The 20,062-nt window shown below is 41.3% G+C and overlaps 1 protein-coding gene across 1 annotated transcript; it reads left to right on the top strand.

Annotated features, from left to right (window-relative positions):
• The first annotated feature begins 4,752 nt into the window (after nt 1-4,752).
• On the top strand, nt 4,753-18,308 carry ehd1a (EH-domain containing 1a). The gene is made up of 5 exons (XM_072663064.1): nt 4,753-5,551; nt 9,231-9,328; nt 14,585-14,997; nt 15,257-15,421; nt 16,434-18,308. The coding sequence occupies exons 1-5, from the start codon at nt 5,154-5,156 to the stop codon at nt 16,962-16,964; spliced, it is 1,605 nt and encodes a 534-aa protein (XP_072519165.1). The 5' UTR covers nt 4,753-5,153; the 3' UTR covers nt 16,965-18,308.
• The last annotated feature ends 1,754 nt before the right edge of the window (nt 18,309-20,062 follow it).

Below are 20,062 nucleotides of genomic sequence, written 5' to 3'. Positions count from 1 at the left end.
AATCATCCAGTTCACCACCCTGCACATCCTAAATCATCCTAAATCATCCAGTTCACCACCCTGCACATCCTAAATCATCCAGTTCACCACCCTGCACATCCTAAATCATCCTAAATCATCCAGTTCACCACCCTGCACATCCTAAATCATCCAGTTCACCACCCTGCACACCCTAAATCATCCAGTTCACCACCCTGCACACCCTAAATCATCCAGTTCACCACCCTGCACATCCTAAATCATCCAGTTCACCACCCTGCACACCCTAAAGCATCCAGTTCACCACCCTGCACGCCCTAAATCATCCAGTTCACCACCCTGCACATCCTAAATCATCCAGTTCACCACCCTGCACACCCTAAATCATCCAGTTCACCACCCTGCACACCCTAAATCATCCAGTTCACCACCCTGCACATCCTAAATCATCCTAAAGCATCCAGTTCACCACCCTGCACATCCTAAATCATCCAGTTCACCACCCTGCACACCCTAAAGCATCCAGTTCACCACCCTGCACATCCTAAAGCATCCAGTTCACCACCCTGCACATCCTAAAGCATGCAATTCACCACCCTGCACACCATAAATCATCCAGTTCACCTCCCTGCACACCCTAAATCATCCAGTTCACCACCCTGCACATCCTAAAGCATCCAGTTCACCACCCTGCACATCCTAAAACATGCAGTTCACCACTCTGCACATCCAACTTTTTTGTGTACATACAACTACATGCAAAAATTCACCCTATCCACAATTTGTATCACTGAATGTTTTTCAAGACTCTCATTGAAAGTGAAGGAAGTTTTTTCCTGCTCCTATAATGTTGCTGTGATGAGGGTTATTTAGTTCAGTTAACTATAATATGAATCTTCGGAAACTGAGATAACTGGGGATGAACTCAAAGCTTATTTTGGGCTCAGTGTCTATAAACAGAGCAGAATCGCGTTTTATATATATGAACTGTTCGTTTATAAATCTGTATAAACAGAATAATAAGAGAATAAAATAATTATTTTTGTAACCCATAGGCTGTGTGAACGCCCCAGAGAGTGCAAATACTAAAATCAGCTGTAGAGAAAAACATGTGACTAGGTAATTAAAATACCTTAGCCTGATCAATAGATTTGGACCCTGTCACCATGGACAGTTCAGGGTAACAGTTCTGTCCACTAACACTGCTGATAGCTTTACTTAAACGGATCTTAATATACATTTAAAAAGGGCACTCACCATGTCCTACATCTGAAAAACACACTCCTGCAGCTCACACAAGGTTCCCTACCTTACTGACATGGAAACAGCTACAAATCATTGAGCAGCTATAGGTAAATTGTTTGATTTTTTTTTTTAAAGATTGGTTTATGTGCAAATTGATTTTCAAACCTTGTATCTTTATTCTTTGTCATGTTTCACTTTTTGACAACTAAATATGTCTATTGTTCTTTACATTATTTCAATTTCAACAATGTCGAATAGACTAATAGAAATGCTGGAGTAATGTTTTGTGATCTGTGAACTTCTGCCATAAAGCTAACTGCCTGTGTGGTGGTGTGTGATGCTGTTTCAGGGCCTGACTGGCAGATCCATGATTTCTGCTTTTTAACAGAAAATCCTGCAGGAGAATGATCCATGGTCAGACGCTCCAGCACAGTTGGGTTCTGCAGCAAGACAACGAACCAAAGAAACACAAACGAAACACAATTAAGGTTCTGAGGTGGCCTAGTCAAAGTCTTGAACCCCACTCTGTGCTGTGGCAGGTCTATGCACACAGGTTTATACATAAAGGCAAATATGGCTATAATCCATCCCCAGTGAGGTGAAAGACAATCGTATAGTTTCCAGCATGTGTTTGGTTGCAGCAGTTGTGGCTAAAGGTGGCACAATCAGTATTTAAGTTTATGGGGGCAATTACTTTTTCCACAAGTGAGATGCAAAACCTTGTTTTCTGTTGCAAAGGTCTTCTGAGGATCTCAGGCCACATATCCATGTGGCAAATATGCTAAAAAGAGGAAACCAGGAGGGGACAACTTCTCATTAAAGCTGAATGAGAGTGTTTGACAAGCTTGTCCAACCTAGCATCAGTTGCTGTGAAAGAACACATTCGATTTACATTCTTATGTTTAATATATATCTGTTTAAACCATGGAAAAAAACTAAAAATGGAAAAAAATGGAGATACATGATTTTCATTGGACAGCAGTAATATACACAATATGTCCAGATGTTTGCAGACACCCATTCTAACGAATGCATTCAGCTACTTGAAGTTGCATCCATTGCTGACACAGATGTGCATACACACACACAAAAACACACACATCACTGGCCTAGTCCCTGTAGAGAAGAAGTATATAGCCAGTAGAATAGGACTCTCTTGAGCAGATAAACAAGAACATATTGACACAATGAAGCCTCACAACATTGAGTTGTGGAACAGTCGAACTGTGCTCTCTGGAATGATGATGCTCCATCCAATACTTTTGGGATGAGTTAGGGAGTTGAGGATGTGGTGGGGTGGTGATCATCCAACATTGTGATTTCACTAATGCACCAATACTTTTGTGCATTTCGTGTAGTTCCAAGGCATGCCAGATGCCACAGCTTTTTGTGTCACGTGAAATGTATGTGCAATGAGTACAGGTACGTGCACAGGTAGGTGTGTTAGAAGGCTATATACTTTGGGAGTGGTTGTTACTTATTGAGCTGAAGCGTAATGATCTACCAGATGCAGTCCTCAGCAAATAGACAGGACAGAACTAGGAACAGTGGCCCAGCACAGATTTTCTGCTCTTCTTCATCTGGCACTCACTCAGGTAACACACTTTACTTTACTCTTCCTCTCGATCTGTATATAGTCACAGTCTAGAGAGTTTATTTTTTGCCTGGAATCTCTAAAATACTCACTCAATCACATACTTATTTCCTCTTTGCTGTTTGACAAAGCCAGTGATAATGAATGTTTAATATTTTATAAATTGTATCAGACATTGTCAGTAATAAATGTAGCCAATATTACTAGCACATGGGCACACCTGTTAGCTCAGTGGGTGAACAGTTTAAGGAAACTCATTATTATAAATATAGATATAGGTGAGTCTATTATAGTATTGATGTTTAGAATTGGTTTTATTGCAAATTTTACTTTATAAAACATAAATGTTTAAATTCTGAATCTTGAACAACTGTTAGAATATGCAGACGTTAGCTGACTGGGGTCAAAGTGCCTTAAGTCATAAGTGTTTTATGGTTTTCAAGGTAGAGAAAAAGTGGGTAAAGTTCATGCTAACTCAAGGTCCTTGACACACTAAGGCATTCAGAAAGAAATGACTGGCTGACTGACTGACTGTTTCATGGGGAACATGAGATAAAGTGGCAGTGTTGAAACAGAAATACAAGGCTGTTTATTTATTCTGGTTGTACTCTCTCTGTCTGTTATACTTGTAATCCTTGTAAAACTTGTATACTTGTAAAACTTGTAAAAGGACAGTATATGTATATCCTTTACACTGTTATTAATAATAATTAGTGAATTCCTTATAGGCTGTCTGAACTGATTTTCTTTTCTAAGATTGTTGATGTTTTGCTTTCCAGACTGCCTAAATGTGCATGATGTTCAGTCTGAATGAGATTTTGCAGATTCCTGCTGTGTTCCTAGTGCTCACTGGGTGTAACAGTTCCTCCATGTGGAAGATCTCTGTGTGCCAGTGGAGAAGCTGTTACCTTCAGAGGTCACTGAAAGCTGCTTCCTGAGCTTATAGACATGAATTGACTGAATTATGCTTTTTATCTTCATATATGTATCACATGTATAATTTTTTTATTTGTTTTGTTAATCAAACGAGTTCATCAGCAATGTCTGTGATATGCTGAAAACAGCATCGTCACGTAATTTACAATGATAACGATGAAGCACAGCCAAATTGCTCACCAAATGTATGTGCCATTTTATTGCAATTTGCAAATATTGAATTGTTTTTACTGTAACAGGATTAAACATCCATGTACTGTTTTGGGAAATAAAGAATGATTTTTGTTTTAATAAATACAGACGAAGAGTGGAATTATTATTTTCATGTAATACCACCGATGGTCTTAAGGGGGCAGTATCTGACAAGCAGGCAACTCTAGGTTCGTGAACAATAGGAGTAATTCTAAAAAAATCCTAAAAAGGTGTGTTTTTGGTTTTCAATAAAAATCAATTTGCATCCTTGTGCACTATAAAATGACTTTTTTTGTTTAATAAACCGAGGGAAACAAAAGACAGTCAGGACAATGTAAATCACTATTGTGTTAAAATAGTCTAATAGATAATAATATAAAATAGTGTAGATTATATATATATATATATATATATATATATATATATATATATATATATATATATATATATATAATGTGTGTGTGTGTGTCATTATTAACATCCTCTTAATTGCCATATATCTTAAGTGTATTGTAAATAATCGTACGTCTTAAAATGCTTTGACAATAATGTCGTATTTAAACTGAATTACTGAATTATAGATGTTTGCACAAAGTTTTGGGGCAATACAAACTTTAGCAAATAGTAAGTTGAGAATGTGTTCCTGAGCAGAAACACTGAAAGATCAGTGAATATATTCAGTACAAAAGTGCATGGATAAAGTGTGAGTGCCAGCTGTACACAAGCGCAGGGCAACTGTCGTGAAACTCCACTAGAGCCTCAAAAACGTCTCAGGTCTAATCTGATTGGCTCACCGCGGAGCACGTGACCCGCGCTGGGCAGTACAGTGTGTCGATAGCTACAGGCTAACGCTTCTCTTCCTTCGGAGTTCACACAGTTACCCAACCGTCTGACCATTCTTTCATAATCCATCTTCATTTTCACAGAGGAAGTAGTGAACTCACTTCGATACCGTAGTTACGGTCCCCGGAGAGTTTGACACACTTACAGTTCAGTGAAAAACAGACCGAGCAGGGGAACTGTGAGTGTCCGCCGTTAGCCTGAGCTTTGGGAGGTGGCTGCTCAGGGGTGGGACCGTCTCAACTTTGCAGAGTAGCTCACTTATCCGCCCGTGCGAAGGACTCGGGGCACAGAAAGCTCACTGCGCTGTCCGACATCGCCTTGTGTATTCCGAAGGTCAGTGTAGGATCGTCTCCTGTCGTTGACCATGTTTAGCTGGTCGAATAAGAACGGGAAGAAGGACCCGGAGCTCTTTCAAAATGTGTCCGACGGTCTGAAGCGCCTCTACCGCAACAAGCTCTTCCCTCTGGAGGACACCTACCGCTTCCACGACTTCCACTCACCGGCGCTGGAAGATGCCGATTTCGACAATAAGCCCATGGTCCTGTTGGTCGGGCAGTACTCGACCGGTAAGACCACCTTCATCCGGCACCTCATGGAGCAGGATTTCCCCGGGATGCGGATAGGCCCCGAGCCCACCACCGACTCCTTCATAGCGGTGATGTACGGGGAGCAGGAAGGGGTTATACCCGGCAATGCTCTGGTAGTGGACCCGAAGAAACCCTTCAGAAAACTCAACGCTTTTGGCAACGCTTTCCTGAACAGGTAGGACAATGTTTGGTCAGGAATTCTTGGCCACATTTTTAGTTTCAGCATCCATTTCGAAATTGTGAAATCATGCCACTCCCATTTGATGAATTTGTCCCATATGTAGCTATAATCCACTGTGTAAGGTTATTATAAAGACCTTACATTAGAAACCAGAGGTGGAGAATGTGGCCTGAAATCAGATCACCTTCAGAAAAAAGTGTACCAGATCCCAAACTGCTCAAGTACCCTCCTCAAGAACTGTAGTGAAGCTCCTTACAGTACGTTCACCTCTGCCAGAATGGAAACTACATTTTCTTTATGGAGTCATTTGGTGAAAGATCCAGTGTGAGAGATGTAAGCAACAGCGAAGCAGTTCAGGTGCTGTCACCAACACCGCAGAGTGAAATTAAACAACTACGAAACTCTAGGAACTAAATGTGAAAGACTTGAATGCTAGTGAACAAAGCGTAGACTGATTTCCTCTCTTATGTATGTTAGTGTAGAAAGATTATCCTTTGAAAGTACTTCACAAAACAACTCATCAAAAATGTGCTTATAAGTGCAAGTACGTGAGTAAGTGGAACTAGTTACTACCCATCTGGGTGGTAACCCCAGCTGTCCTCCACCCTGCTAGGATTCTCCAGACTTATGACTTTGAGGGCTATGACATCATGGTAAGTCAGCCATGGCCAGCCAATCCTGACTAATATTTTTCCTAACTCCTGTGTCTCGTAAGTAAGCAGTTCTGGAGTGTCGTGTAGAGCCTTATTATGACCTTTGAAAAAAGTCTTTTGTTGGCTTTATAACGGCGAGAATACTGACTTATTCAAGTTCCCACTCCAACCGGATGCCAAATCATTCTGAATTTGCCATTATACCAGTCACACCAAGAAGGTGAGTGGAAAACGCCCATTATTTATAAGCAAACACACACTCGCGTACACACACACACACACACACACGCATAGAAGAGGACTATGTCATATGCTTGGCAGGTGTGGCCTATGTGTATTGCCAGACGAATTGAATTGTGTTCTAACAGTGCACATGATAGACTCGTGTTACACTCCTGAAAATGAAAGACTTGTGCAAATCGTCCTTGGAACAACCTTGAATTGGTGTAGAAACTTTACATCACATGGATCATCTTCAGACAGATTCTTTACACTCATGCTCTTTGTTTACAACAAAGAATTTTTGAAAGAACCAGTATTGATTCCTGTGCAGTACTCAGGCTAATCCTTTTTGGTACCTTTTTAAATTTGAGAGTGTGCTGCACTGAACAGGTATTTGGGCTGTGAGTTGGCCTGTGTGTAATCAAGAGGATTTAACCTGCACTGGGATTAGAGCTGCTGCTCCGCCATATGCTGCTTTAGATTTGAGAAGTTTTGGGCTGACGAGGCAGAATTCACTGTGCAATGCCCTAACTGGGAACTGCAAATCAGTAACAATGTAAAATACAAGGTGTTTCCTGTTTTCTTTGTCTTTTAAAAAGTTTTTTAAAGAATCAGCATAAAGCAGTACCATACACAAGGCAGCCTAGGATGTTGTTGATATAACAGGAACACTTTCTCCAAAAAGGTTATGTGGCTGATATCCTCTTCCACTTTATTTATTCGGATGCTCCGTTTTTGTGTCACATCCAATGTGGCCGAATCAGTCTAATACTTTGGGGAAATGACAGTGCAGATTATTATATTAGACCTTCTCGCTATGATGTGCTGAAGCTGTATTTTCCCAAGCAGAACAACTTTCATGTGAGTAAGTAGTTCTTGTTTTGGGTGAACTTTCCCTTCCCCTGACCTTGCTAGCGACAGCCACACACAGAGAGGCGAAGTGACTGTTAAAGCTCTGCAGAGGTTAAGAGAGGTCAGAATGAAGAGTGAAACGAAAAGCACTTGGAAAAAGGGGGAAAACTGTACTTCATGAAAATTGCTTTTCTTCTTCTGTAATTATTGTTTAGTCCTCGGCCTGTTCTCTCCTGCCTCTACCTTTTGTCATACTGGAAACTTGACTGAACATGAGCTAGCAGGCAGTCTTAATGAACACTCTAGTTCAGGAGCATTATTTTGGACCATTTCTTTTGTGATCTGCTTACCCAGTGTGACTGAAAGAGAACATTTACCATGACAGCATTTTATTTTGCTTTATCATCAGGCCCATTTCCTGCACTTGTTCTGTATTATTTTCCCTGAGGGTCACTTTTATTTTATTATTATTTTTTTTTTAACATGATCGTATCCCGACTTCTCCTTCTCCCTTCGTATCCCTCAGTAATTAAACAGGCTAGTGTTCATACTGTTCCTTTAAGACTGACATGTACATGACCTCTGGTCTGATTGGTTCCCTTGTATTGCCGCAAAATCACTCCTTATAACAAGTGGAAAATGTGTGAACCGAACTGCTTTAGGTTAAATATGTCGATGTGCATATCGTTTTTGAGACTTTTTGTCGAATGAGGAGGGAAATCTGTATTTGAACTGTATTCGATCTCTACTGTCTCTATGTGTGGAGCATTGCTGTGAGGTTTTTATTACATTCAGAGACATGAGTGTTAGATCAGGGTGTTGTATGATCAACACCCCACCTTATCCCCATATCCACCAGCTCATCCCAAAAGTATTGGGTGGAGCACTAACCATCATTCCAAAGAATGTTGTTCCACCTCTTCACAGCTCAGTGCTGGGGGGTGTTATACTCCTCTAGCTGACATTTGGACGTATAGTGTACTTTTGAAGCTGGCAAATTTGAGGATGAATGGGACAGTAGAAATGCTCCAAAACAGCTTGGTCATTTTTCAGATATGAGGTTTTTGCGTGACTGTAAAGATAAACAGAATAACTGTATGACAGGAGTATGGAGTACTTGTAAGCTCCCTAGCCAAGGTCTGGTCAGTGTATTTTGACCTGTCGTGCACATTTACTGCACTAGAGTTACAGGGAATGTCAGTGACGTCAGGTTTTGTGAGGAACTCCCCTCTGTGAACTCAGCAGCGCTGATCTGCTGGATAACAGCCTGGCCGTAGGGGTTCCTGCAGTTTCTGTTGAAAAATGTTCTGGCCGAGGCTCAGGTCTTGTGACTGAGATCATCTAATGCTTTGAGCATTAGTTCTAAATGAGTGGAGAGACAGGGTAGCAGACAGACAGAGAGCAAGAGAGAGAGGAAATTTTACGTGTAACAATCAGCTTCTTTGTACGTTGAGGCCGTGGCTGTCTTTGAGTAATTCTCGTTTCTCTCCCCCCCCCTACCTCAACCGGCTCTGTTTACAGAACACAAGAGGAATCTTTGAGAGCTGGAATGTCTCGCCTTAGCTCTGCTGCTGCGCTCAACCGATCACTGACCTTGAAAAATAAACCTTACCTACATTTTTTTAAACGCACCTACAGAAGTTAGAGGTTTTGTGAAACTTCCTGCTTCAGCTTCCTGTTTTGGCACACTGACAGGAAATTGTTTACATTGAACAGATGGTGAATGATGTATTTTAAAGAAACACACACTGAAACACACCGAAGGCACTTTCACAGTTCTGATTCTAGTATTCAAGTATTTTCATGGATGGACTTGAGTTCATCAGTTTCAGTCATAAGAGACACTGTCAGTCATTCAAGACGAGTTTAGATTGAGGCCTAATATGACTATACACAACCTGACCAAGCCTGTTTCTCTCCCTTTCTCTCTTTTTCACTTTCTGCAGGTTCATGTGTGCTCAATTGAAGAACGCGGTCTTGGAGAGTATTAGTATCATTGACACTCCAGGCATCCTGTCAGGGGAGAAACAGAGGATCAGCCGAGGTTAGAAACCCTGGGGACTTTTTCCTCCCCCATCTCTCTTTCTTACTTTCGTTCTCACATTCGCTCCTCCCCTCCTCCCTCCTTCTCATATTTACTACAACTACAACAAGCTCCATTTAGTGGTGCAAATATAGTGGTGCACTATAGTGGTGCAAATATGGCTGGTCAATCTGACTGCATGTTACAGTGATAATGTTACCATACCCAATATACGCTCTGAGCGTATTGTGGATATTGTTGGGACATCTGAACACCTGCATCACAAAAAAAGACAGATTGAGATCCTTTAGGTGCAGCCAATAAACAGCGCCCATTGCCAGGCAGCTGACACTCTCGGAAGAAAGTCCCGGGTTCCCAGCTTGCTGCACCAGCCAACATTGCATTAGACATCACTCTAAAGCGATGTTGGCCAGCTTAGATGTGTGCAGCCGGTGCGGCGAAAGCTGGGAACCCGGTACTTTAACCAGTTGTGCTCTGTTGGACTCCAGCTGCTGATGGCAAAGTGGCATGGCTCATAATTCAAGAACTCGTGGCTCGGGCCATTATCAACTTTTGTTAATCTTTGTGTTTTCATTTTGTTTGTTCCAACTTTATAAACCTCACAAAAACTAAATATCATGATACTTATTGTGTACCATGAAAATGTCCTGAAGCATTGTAGTGTTTTATTTTTGCAATATCAGCCGTCTTCATACAAAGTAGTGCACACAGCCAGTTGATCTTCCCTTTTTACCTCCTTTGTTTAACCGCAGCATGTGTGATACATTTCTGCTTTTATAGAGAGTTTGTTTGGCGTTTTTGGCACAGCGCTGCAATATTTCCCCCTTTCTGACACACAGTCAAATCCAAAGGGCATTATCTGCACACTGTGCACTGCACCCGATGTAGAGGAAGTGGTAACAGAAATAAAGCAGAACGGCCGAGCCCATAAACCCCATTAGGTCACCACATTGGACCAGACTGCTTAACCACATCTATAATACTTTCCTTTACTTTAATGCCACTGTGAGAGTTGTTTATGAGAAATTAGAGCTTTATTTTAAAGCAGAAAAGGCTTGCTGAAGTCTTTTTTTATTTTTGTTCCCTAATATTATGCCACAATGTGCACATGTACATGTGCTTGGTTTTACACAGCTGTTGGATTTGTGTGTGTGTGTGTGTGTATCTGTTGCTTTGTTGTATTTCTTCCTTAGTGTGCAGATGGAACAAGAATATGACAGTTAGAGAGCTCAGGGTTCTCGTTGTCCCACAGGAAGCCTGGTCTTCATGAACCACGTGCTGTTGTCCTGTTCTTTCAGACTTTCCATTATTTCATTTGTTTTTCATTACTGTTGCATTTACATTTATGGAATTTGGCAGAATTGCTTATCCATATTGACTTATCCTGTTTAGACAGAGTTAGACTCCTTTTGGAATAGTGCTGTGTGCTTGCTTGGACAGAGGAATTGAGTCTTTGTTAAAGCGTACAGTTTGATCACATAGCTTCTATGCACAAAGATTACATCCTGAAAAAAGCATTACAGTTAAGCTTTCACAGGTGCTTTATTTATTATTTATTTATTAGCAACAATTTCTCAGTTTGCATGATGTTAAAGAAACTCTTGAGGGACTCAAGAGTAGTCCAGGGGACTAAGGCACGGTCACTGTGATCAGAGGATGACTGGTTCGAATCCTGGGTCATGCTGCCTGCCATTGGCACTCAAGAGAGCGCCACCTGGCCTTTGCATTTTCCCCACATTTTGCCTGACCCTTTCCTCCAAGCCACGTGACGTTGCATTAGCGGCAGTTCGAAAAGAATCAGAGGAGACGTGTCAGTCCTCTCTCCCCAGTGTTGGGGAAGTAAAAACTAAATAAAACATATTGCTTTAAGTTATTAAATTAATTATTAAGTTATTATTTAAGTTATATTTATTCTTTATTTGGACAGTTGACTGATAAGCATTTTTTAGTCAGGTGTGGGGGTGTGGCCAGTTTTCTCGTTATTATTTCAAGTGTTGAAATTAACAGAGTTGATCCAAGTGATGAATTAGCATTTTGTTGCTGTTCATGGCAGCACTCAATGTGCAGTCCAAGAGGTGTCCTTATTAGACTGAAAAAACAAAACAAACACAATCAGGGTAATGGAAAAAACATTAATAGTAGCCAAATCAAAAGTTGCACTTTCCTAAGCAATAGAAAACACTGGCAAGCTCAGCAATGGCACAAAAACACAACTAAGACAACTAAAGGTGCTAAACACAGAAGTCTTTGCTTGGTAGGGAAAATGCTTTTCGCAACATTTAGCCAAGTCAAGAACATTCTCAAGGAGTTTATGGGATCAAGCATGTCATTGTCTACAATCAAGTCTACAATCAAGCGACACCTTCATGAATGTAAATACAGAAGGATTACCTCAAAATGCAGTTACTGATAACAGAAAGGCCAGACTAGACTTAAAAAAAATTATAAATAAATAATAATAATAACATCTAAAAAGGCTGCAGTTCTTTAAACTGAAAAAAAAGATTTCCTTGTACCAGAATAGGATGAGAAAAGTATAGAGAAGATAGGGAAAGATGCATGTTAATGACTCTTGAAGTGTACCCCATCTTCTTAATGAATTCTTTACTGTGAAAGTGCCACCCTATTCGTATGCAGCCATTGACTCACTCTGCACACTTTAGAGGGGATAATGAGCTAAAACATACAATGAAAGCAATCCAAAAGCATCCTAAGGCAAAGAAAAACAGTGATCTTAAGTGGCAGCTTTAGTCACCTGACCTCTTCAGTGATTTAAGGATCCCAGCTGAGCAGGGGTTTGCTTATTAGAATTGAAAGCAGAAAGCCCCCCAAACAAGCAGCAAGTAAAGGTCTGGCAGAGCATCTTAAGGGGGGTATACTCAGCATTTGGTGATGTCCATGGGTACCAAACCAAAATATTGCAAATTATGCTCCTTATGTTTATAATTGTTCATTTTTCAGTTACTCTCAGTTAACCTGTAAAAGTGGAGCCACTAAATAAAGAATGGCAGGGTAAGGGTAACTGTAGTTTTGGTAGATGGTTGATTCCTTGGTGTATTACTTCACATCAACTGCTGCATCTTTGGTCATATTGCACCATTGACCTCAGTTTAGCAACAGGAAGTGTCAGTGGTGTTTTTTCTCAGTCACATGGTGGATTTTGAGACCCACTGACCGAGGCTCTAAGCTTTCTCAGAATGAAACTTCCTGAATGTCCCCTGTTAGAGTGCACTGTAGTCCTGTGGGAATCCAGCTGCAGCATCGCTGGTGCTGGCGTCAGCTGACACTGCATAATTAATCCTAGCTTTGCTCTCTTGTCTGACCTTTACTCAAAAGGCCTTTGTGATTGACCGTTACATGGACATGTTGTGATATCATGCCATGCCCTACCTTTTCAGGTGTTTTGGGTTTATTCGTTTATTTTAGTGCTTAATATGTCTTAAGCTTCTCTTTCTTCCAGTCTAACCTCTATTTCTACCTCTACTGTTTGATTCCTGTGATTTCACACATGTTTATCTCCTGCCAGTTCCTCAGTCTTATCTCTGTTCCTCAAGAGGAGTCTGGTCTTGTAGTTTAAAGCAGAAGCTATCCAGAACTGGTTTTCCGGTTTGGTGAGATACAAAATGGCAACCTAAAGAAACAAGCTCCCAGGCTGGTATTTTCCCTCTGAAATATAAAAATTAGGTCTAGTTAAGTTGCCCAGAACTCCAGCCCAAGTCCTCTGCAATCCTACAGTCCTACAGTCTCTGCTGAAGGCATAGCCAGATCTCGCAAATTGTGATATTAGTGTAATATTGGTATATTAGAATGAATTAATAATTTAGAAATACAGTGTAGAAAGTATTAAAGAGAAGCTCTGTCCAAAATAAAAATGTAACCATTGTCTCCACCTGCTTCTATTGTAAATTCCCTTCTGATGCTGTATTTTGAAGGTGGAAGGAACTAATGCATTTCTCTAAGCCAGTGGGGAAATTCCCAGTGGTTCAATGATGTATTTGCATGTAATTCATGCTGGGTAATGACACAACACTGATGGATAGAAATGGGAGGCAATCCCATGTGGCTGAGGGATGCAGTGCTGCAGAACAGAATATATGACAACAGGTTTTAGGTCTGAATACCTGTACATTAAACTTGTGTACAGTTTGGGGGGGGGTCTTTAAAGTGTGCAGTCAATGAAGTGCAAATCCTTGATAATTCTATAGTATAAGTAAATTACTGAACTTTTTGCACTACTCTACTCTTAACCTTCAGTTTTAGAGGCCTGGAATCTGGGCCTTTCAGGCAGTCATATAGTATTTGACTTTAGTGGTATGATTGGCAGAAAGAATGAGTTGTTCTCTCCCTGGAAAACACTCATGGCATTGGAACCCCCCCCCCCCTTTTTTTTTTCTCTTTCTTTGCTGCTTGTTCTAGATCTGTATTAGTTTTGTTGTCTTTGTCATTTTGTACCTTTGCGAGAGGGACCTTTTTGCACTGCTAGCCCCTTTGCAGGCTTAAAAATGCAAGTCATCTGGTTAATCAATGATAAAGCCTTTTTAATGGTTCTGTAATTTTCTTAAGCAAACTGTAATTTTCTTGAACAATGCAGACCACAGCCGAGGGTCAGTCTGTCTCTCTGTCTCTTGCTGTCTCTCGCATACTCATGCATATTTACAGTAAATGGAATCTCTGACTACGTGGCTGTGTCCTTGGCGTTTAAGACCAGCTGCAGTTGTCTCAGATCAGATGACATTGCTTCTAATCAAAACCATAATTCCTTCCCCTGCTCTTTTTTTTCTCCCCCTTTTTAACCACATGGCCTGCTGCCTCCACTTCTGCTGGCTTCCTATCACTGGGAAACACAAGCTGCTTTGTTTTACAGTGCTCTGTGAGCTTCCTTTATTCTAATTTATTGTAATGCCCTATAAAAACCTTGTGATTTTTTTGCTTTGTTTCGTTTTCGCTCATGGTAATATAGGGCTGTTCATTGTTACCATGGCATTATGCCTCATATCTACAGCCCACTGTGTCCCACTGTGTCCCACTGTGTCCCTACTGGTTGCCACGACACATCTGCTCTGATTTGTTCATTTCTTTTCATATTCAAAACCAGCATGAACCACAAAGCACACGCGGGTCAAGCTTGTGCTGTTTTAGAATCAGCCTTTGTTTTTTATGAGCGGGGTGAATTTGGTTGAGTGTCAGCACTGTTGCTGTTGAGTCATCTGTTGCCATCGTGTCTGATTTAACCCTTTCCTGTCTGGGTTCCTGCAGGCTATGACTTCGCTGCTGTGCTAGAGTGGTTTGCTGAACGAGTGGACCGCATTATCCTGCTCTTTGACGCCCACAAGCTGGACATCTCGGACGAGTTTTCAGAGGTCATCAAGGCCTTGAAAAACCACGAGGACAAGATGCGTGTGGTACTGAACAAAGCAGACCAGATCAGCACACAGCAGCTGATGAGGGTGTACGGTGCCCTCATGTGGTCCCTAGGCAAAATCATCAACACTCCCGAAGTGGTGCGGGTGTATATCGGCTCATTCTGGGCACAGCCTCTGCTGATAGCGGACAACAGGAAGCTGTTTGAAGCCGAGGAGCAGGACCTTTTCCGAGACATCCAGAGTCTGCCACGGAACGCTGCCCTGAGAAAGTTGAATGATCTGATCAAACGGGCTCGTCTGGCCAAGGTAAAGAGAGAAGAGAGTGCAGGGAATTTCACTGTGGTTAGAATGGCTACTTGTCTGCCTGAGTGTTTGTGGGAAAGGTGTATGTTTGTCACTTTCTGTTGTCATGTACTCAACAAGCATCAACACGATTGCTCAAGTCTAACCTGCGTTTGTCAACAGGGGAGGTGAAACCTGACAATGTCGCTCTGTTCCTCGCATGCAGATAACAGAAGGAGGAAGTAGGTTGTCAAATGTAAACTCCCAATGTTTCTCTCCTCAGGTTCATGCTTATATCATCACCTCACTGAAGAAGGAAATGCCCAGTGTGTTTGGGAAAGATTCTAAGAAGAAAGAGCTCATTTCCAACCTTGGCGCCATTTATGAGAAGATAGAGAAGGAACATAACATCTCTCCAGGTGACTTCCCCAACCTAAAGAAGATGCAGGTAAGAATTTTATATTTTTTTCTAAAGCCTAAGAAACTGTGTTGGGAAATGGTACTGTGGACAAAATGGAACATAGTCATAGTCTAAACCATAAAAAATGTGAACCCCAAACCCTGCACCCTCTACCATTACTCTGCATACTATGTTTTTGGTGAACTGGCAAAAGGCATGAACAGATTGAGTGAATACACTGGAGTAGAGCAGAAACAAAAACGTTTTTAACATTATAAACCAGAAATGATTTTCATTTCATCACCCAAAAAGTGATAAACCATAAGTTGAGTGACAGTTGGTCATGGTTAAGCGGTGCTAGATAGAGTATGGACGCAGCTAACAGCTCAAACACACCCTGAAATAGATTTTGTCACTTGACTTCACTGAGTTTGAGTCTTTATCCTCCAAACATGTCATCGTAGCACTAGTATGTTTACATGCACACGAATGGCTTGATAGTAATCTACGATAATAGTCTGAGAACTATGGTAGAACTATGATAGTAGTCGAAGATGGTGGTCTAAGAACTATGGTATTCTAGTAGTCTAAGATAAGAGTCTGATAGTAAAGTTATGTTTATGTAAACAGTGCAGTTGGATTGTCTCAGCCTAACATAATGAACATTTTGTCAGAAATTAATCCTATTTTATGTTTAAATAGAATTAAAATTCAAGCAGATCTGTTTAATTAATGTTAGCTTCACTGTATGGACAAAAGTATTGGGACACCTGCTGATTTGTTGTTGTTTTTTTTTGTCTTTTAAATCAAGTGGTTAAAAAGAGACGATCTGCTTAAGTTAGAGTAACTGTTTCTACTAGAATTTGGAGCATTGCTGTGAGAACCTGATTGTGTTCAGTGATGAGAGCGTTAGTGAGGTCATAATGTTGGATAATCACCATCCCTCTCCCAACAACTCCCCCAAAAGTATTGGGTGTGGCACCATCTTCTCAGAGAACATTCCCCCCCAATGAGACACAACCAGAACATAACACACTGCTGTATTCCTCCCCTCCTTTAGGAACTCCTGAACGGTCAAGACTTCAACAAGTTCCCTGCTTTGAAGCCCAAACTGCTGGAGGCCGTGGAGGACATGCTGGCCAACGACATCGCCAAGCTTATGACCCTTGTACGCCAGGAGGAGGCGTCCATGCCCAACCAGGTGGTGAAGGGTGGTGCCTTCGATGGAACTATGAATGGGCCATTTGGTCACGGTTATGGTGAAGGTGCCGGAGAGGGCATCGACGAGCTGGAGTGGGTGGTTGGCCGTGACAAGCCATCCTACGATGAGATCTTCTACACACTCTCCCCTGTCAACGGCAAGGTGTCTGGCGCTGCTGCCAAGAAGGAGATGCTGAAGTCCAAACTGCCCAACACTGTGCTCGGCAAGATCTGGACCCTGGCTGACGTGGACAAAGACGGTTTCCTGGACGACGAGGAGTTTGCTCTGGCCAACCATCTGATTAAAGTAAAGCTGGAGGGATATGAGCTGCCCTCTAAGCTGCCTTCTCATCTGGTGCCCCCTTCCAAGCGTGGTCAGGAGCAGGAGTGAAGCAGTGATGGTCAGCTCCTCCAGCTTTACAGCTGTGGCTTTCACCTCAGGCTTCGACTCCTTCAGCCATTCCATTTATTTGTTCCAAGAGCGGCCTCGCCAATCCTTTTCATTTCAGTATGCTTTTGTGATTGTTCAAGGTACAATCCAAAAGGTATCATTTTGAGTAGCTGTTCCAGTTGCTGTACATATGACTCTTTATGTTTCTTGTACGTAGCCTCAGTCTTTTTTCAGTATGTTCTATTTGAGTAGGTATTACTGCTATTTTTCTGTTTGGGTCCAATGCATGATATTTTGACAGAATATTACATATAGTAGCACTGGGCCAAGTTATATCTTTACCTGATCGTCAAATTGGGTTTTGAAGATGGACTGTTTGGGAATGAATATCTGGAATGGCTTTGGAAATCCAGGAACTGTACTGAAAACCTGAGCTCTGGAACATGAAACCAAAAAGATCAAAAGTGCCATTGAGGGACTGTATGAGGGTTGTATGAGTAATGGAAACAGAAATGCCACTTTCAACAGAGTTCAAAAAAGAGACTGCAAAAGGACTTTGGTACTAAGGCAAAGGATGACCATTTGCAGTGGTGAAGTGTTGGGGAGATTGCTGTGTGTTGTTTGGGGTGACTAATGGAAAAACAAATGTGAAAAAAACTCACCTTCCACTTTATTAGAAACACGTACCTTGTACCTCCACTCACTGTCCAATTTTTGATGATCCACCTACCTTATAGGCCCACTGTATTTGTGTACAGTCACTGAATGTAGCCCATATGTCATGCCACTACCTCATATGCATCATTAGTCAGTTCCTCACCACCAGGATGACATAGCAGTGACAGGGTGGTGTGTTTTTTTATTGTTGTTTGATGGGACTTTACATGTCAGTGTCACTGCTATGTTTAGTGTGTTCCTCCACCCAAAAAAGCTCTATGCTCAGAAACTGACCGCTGATGAAGGGCTAGAGGATGGCAAACATAAATTGGGCATGAACTTAGAAGCTCTGGGCTCCAGTTTCTTAGCTGTACACCGTCAAGCTGATCCTACAAAGTAGGTGTTTCTAGTAAATTGGCAGGTGAGTGCATATGTATATGATATGATATTCTACAATATATCCCAAATCCTTTTTTTTTGCAGACTTAATTTATTCTCTGAAAAATCTGTATTTTTATATTTTAGAAAATTTACAGCTATGAAATTTTCTCTTGATTTCTATACCTACATAAAATGACTGTCAGCAATTTCAGTCTTTTCAGAGGTGTTGGGGTTTCATATACATTAGCTCTTCTTCTGAATTCTGATGTTACTCTGATGAAAAATAAACATGATTAATGAAGCATATCATTTTGCCTGATTGAGGTTGTTCCTTACAGTATTGATTGATTTCTACAGTACCCAGAAACCAAAGAACCACAACTGTGGAAAATCCACATCCTACAACAGTGGGTCGAAACTCCTCACCCAGGCTTCAGCAGCTCATCCTTCCCCATATGCTGAACTGTTATCAGAGACAGCTCTGGGTGTTGCATTGAAGTGCCACGTCATCTGCTTCAGACACCTCATAAGTACACACCCGTGCTGCATCTAATTATGGAGGCCTCTGTAGTCACTGATTGTTGGTGCTCGGCTTTTGTCTCCACTGCCAATTCTTGGCCTGCTTACATTCTGTTAGGATTTCAAAATTCCAGTGGAGAAACAGGACTGGTGTGAGGAATGTGTGCAGCAGCCCTCTTGTCTTTTTTTTGCAACTGCTCTCCTCTCCTCTCTCCCTCACACACACTCGTGTCGAGGCATGTTTAGATGCTACTCTGCTGTTGTGATTGAACTCACCTCCAGTGCTCGGTGTGTTTGCTGTGTTTGGCAGCAGAGCAGAGTGTCGTACTGAGAGAGTAGCTTTTCCCATGCTAGACGAGTTGTTTTTTGTCACTGTGAGAGTGAAAGACGACTCCTGCTGAAATGCAATACAGCATTACAATGGAATCCCTGTTTTTTTTTTTCTCGTTTTTTTGTTTTGTTTTGTTTTGTTTTTTCTGCCTTGCATTTTTACCTTTAAAATGTGTTTCACAAGTTGTCATTTAACTGTGTCAAATGATTAACCCTTAGAGGCCCAAGCTGTTATTGGGTGCCTTTTACTATCTCACAGTTATCAGTTAACTTGTAAGCGTTGAATGTCTTCAGAATCTGCAAAATCTAAACTAAATGTTGACAACATTCCAAACAGGGTATAAAAGGTATTTTAACATTTCATCAAACATGAACAAAGCTCATCAAAGCTGGAAATCTCCTAAAACACAATGTAAGTGATGGAGGGTCTTATAAAGGTCTTATTAAATTAAGTAGGTAGCCCACACATGCTTTATTTCCAGGCAAAATGTGTACATATTAGAATTCTTTGATAGAAGCTTTGATAATTGCCTGAAGGGGGCACTAGAAGTTGCAGGAAGTTCAGCAGAATTGGGAAGTTTAAAATTTGAGAAAATCATGCTGTCCTTCTGGTTAGCTACTGGTTCCAAAGCGGTGCTGCTGACGAAGTGAAACAATGTTATTCGCTCATTCGTTCATTCAGTTACTATTTGTGACTTATTCCAGTAAGTGTCAAATAAACCAGAAACCAACTGAAATGTGCAGCATTTTAGGAGCCAGTGTTGCCTCATTTTGTGTTGAAGGTAGCAACAAGTTGTAGTCAAACCTTTGTGTGCATGTATGTATGTTTTATGTAAAATCCTGGGAGTCTTAAAACAGCAGATGACCTTGTAGGACTGTAAAGGTAAAGAGAAATGAAAAGCTTTGTCACACCAGATCCATGCTAATCTTCATGTTCTGGCTAAAAACATTCTATCTGTATTCATGTTTTCACAGAGCTAATCTTTGGAGGCCTATTTAGTTGCACCTCCATATAGGCCTCAAAGTTCTTTCTTTCTTTTTTATTATTATTAATCAAAACCCATGTAGGTTAAATGCAGCTACTAAAACAGGCCAATTCCAAAGCCCCAAAGCTGTTATCCCAAGACATCTTTGCCGTCTCCACAATTACCATACTTCAAGCTTACTTCTCCCACTACTTTGGGAGAATATGGAAGCAAGACTAAAAAAAA

This window comes from Salminus brasiliensis, chromosome 19 (genome assembly GCF_030463535.1).
Source record: "Salminus brasiliensis chromosome 19, fSalBra1.hap2, whole genome shotgun sequence".
Taxonomy (NCBI): Eukaryota; Metazoa; Chordata; class Actinopteri; order Characiformes; family Bryconidae; genus Salminus; species Salminus brasiliensis.
Note: the sequence above shows the minus strand (reverse complement) of the source record. Positions and strands in the feature narration are given on the sequence as shown.